The 265-nt window shown below is 50.2% G+C and overlaps 1 protein-coding gene across 1 annotated transcript in view; it reads left to right on the forward strand.

The window, feature by feature from the left end:
* The window catches only part of EMH_0028330 (uncharacterized protein), a gene marked incomplete at both ends in the record, with an annotated part of 2,916 nt that overhangs the window by 2,530 nt on the left and 121 nt on the right, over positions 1–265 (forward strand). The window contains one exon of the mRNA XM_013494140.1: positions 152–263. Coding sequence (XP_013349594.1) covers positions 152–263 — 112 coding nt within the window. The remainder of the gene's footprint in view (positions 1–151; positions 264–265) is intronic.

A 265-nucleotide genomic window follows, 5' to 3' on the forward strand; every position in this document is an offset into this window, starting at 1 on the left:
TGCTGCTGCTGCTGCTGCTGCTGCTGGTGAGTATGATGAGGGAGAAGCAGCAAGAAAGACAGAAATAAATTTTGTGGTTCCCGTTAATTTACGCAGCAACGATAAAGAAGCAGCAGACCTCAAAAATAGGTTTGCTTCGCTCGTTATACAGATGCCTGTCACCCCACATGGAAACGCTATACAAAGGTAAGCTAAAGCAGCAGCAGCAGCAGCAGCAGCAGCAGCAGCAGCAGCAGCAGCAGCAGCAGATGCAGCAGCAGCAGCA

This window comes from Eimeria mitis, genomic scaffold, assembly GCF_000499745.2.
Source record: "Eimeria mitis Houghton genomic scaffold, Emh_scaff1049, whole genome shotgun sequence".
In the NCBI taxonomy this organism is placed as follows: Eukaryota; Apicomplexa; class Conoidasida; order Eucoccidiorida; family Eimeriidae; genus Eimeria; species Eimeria mitis.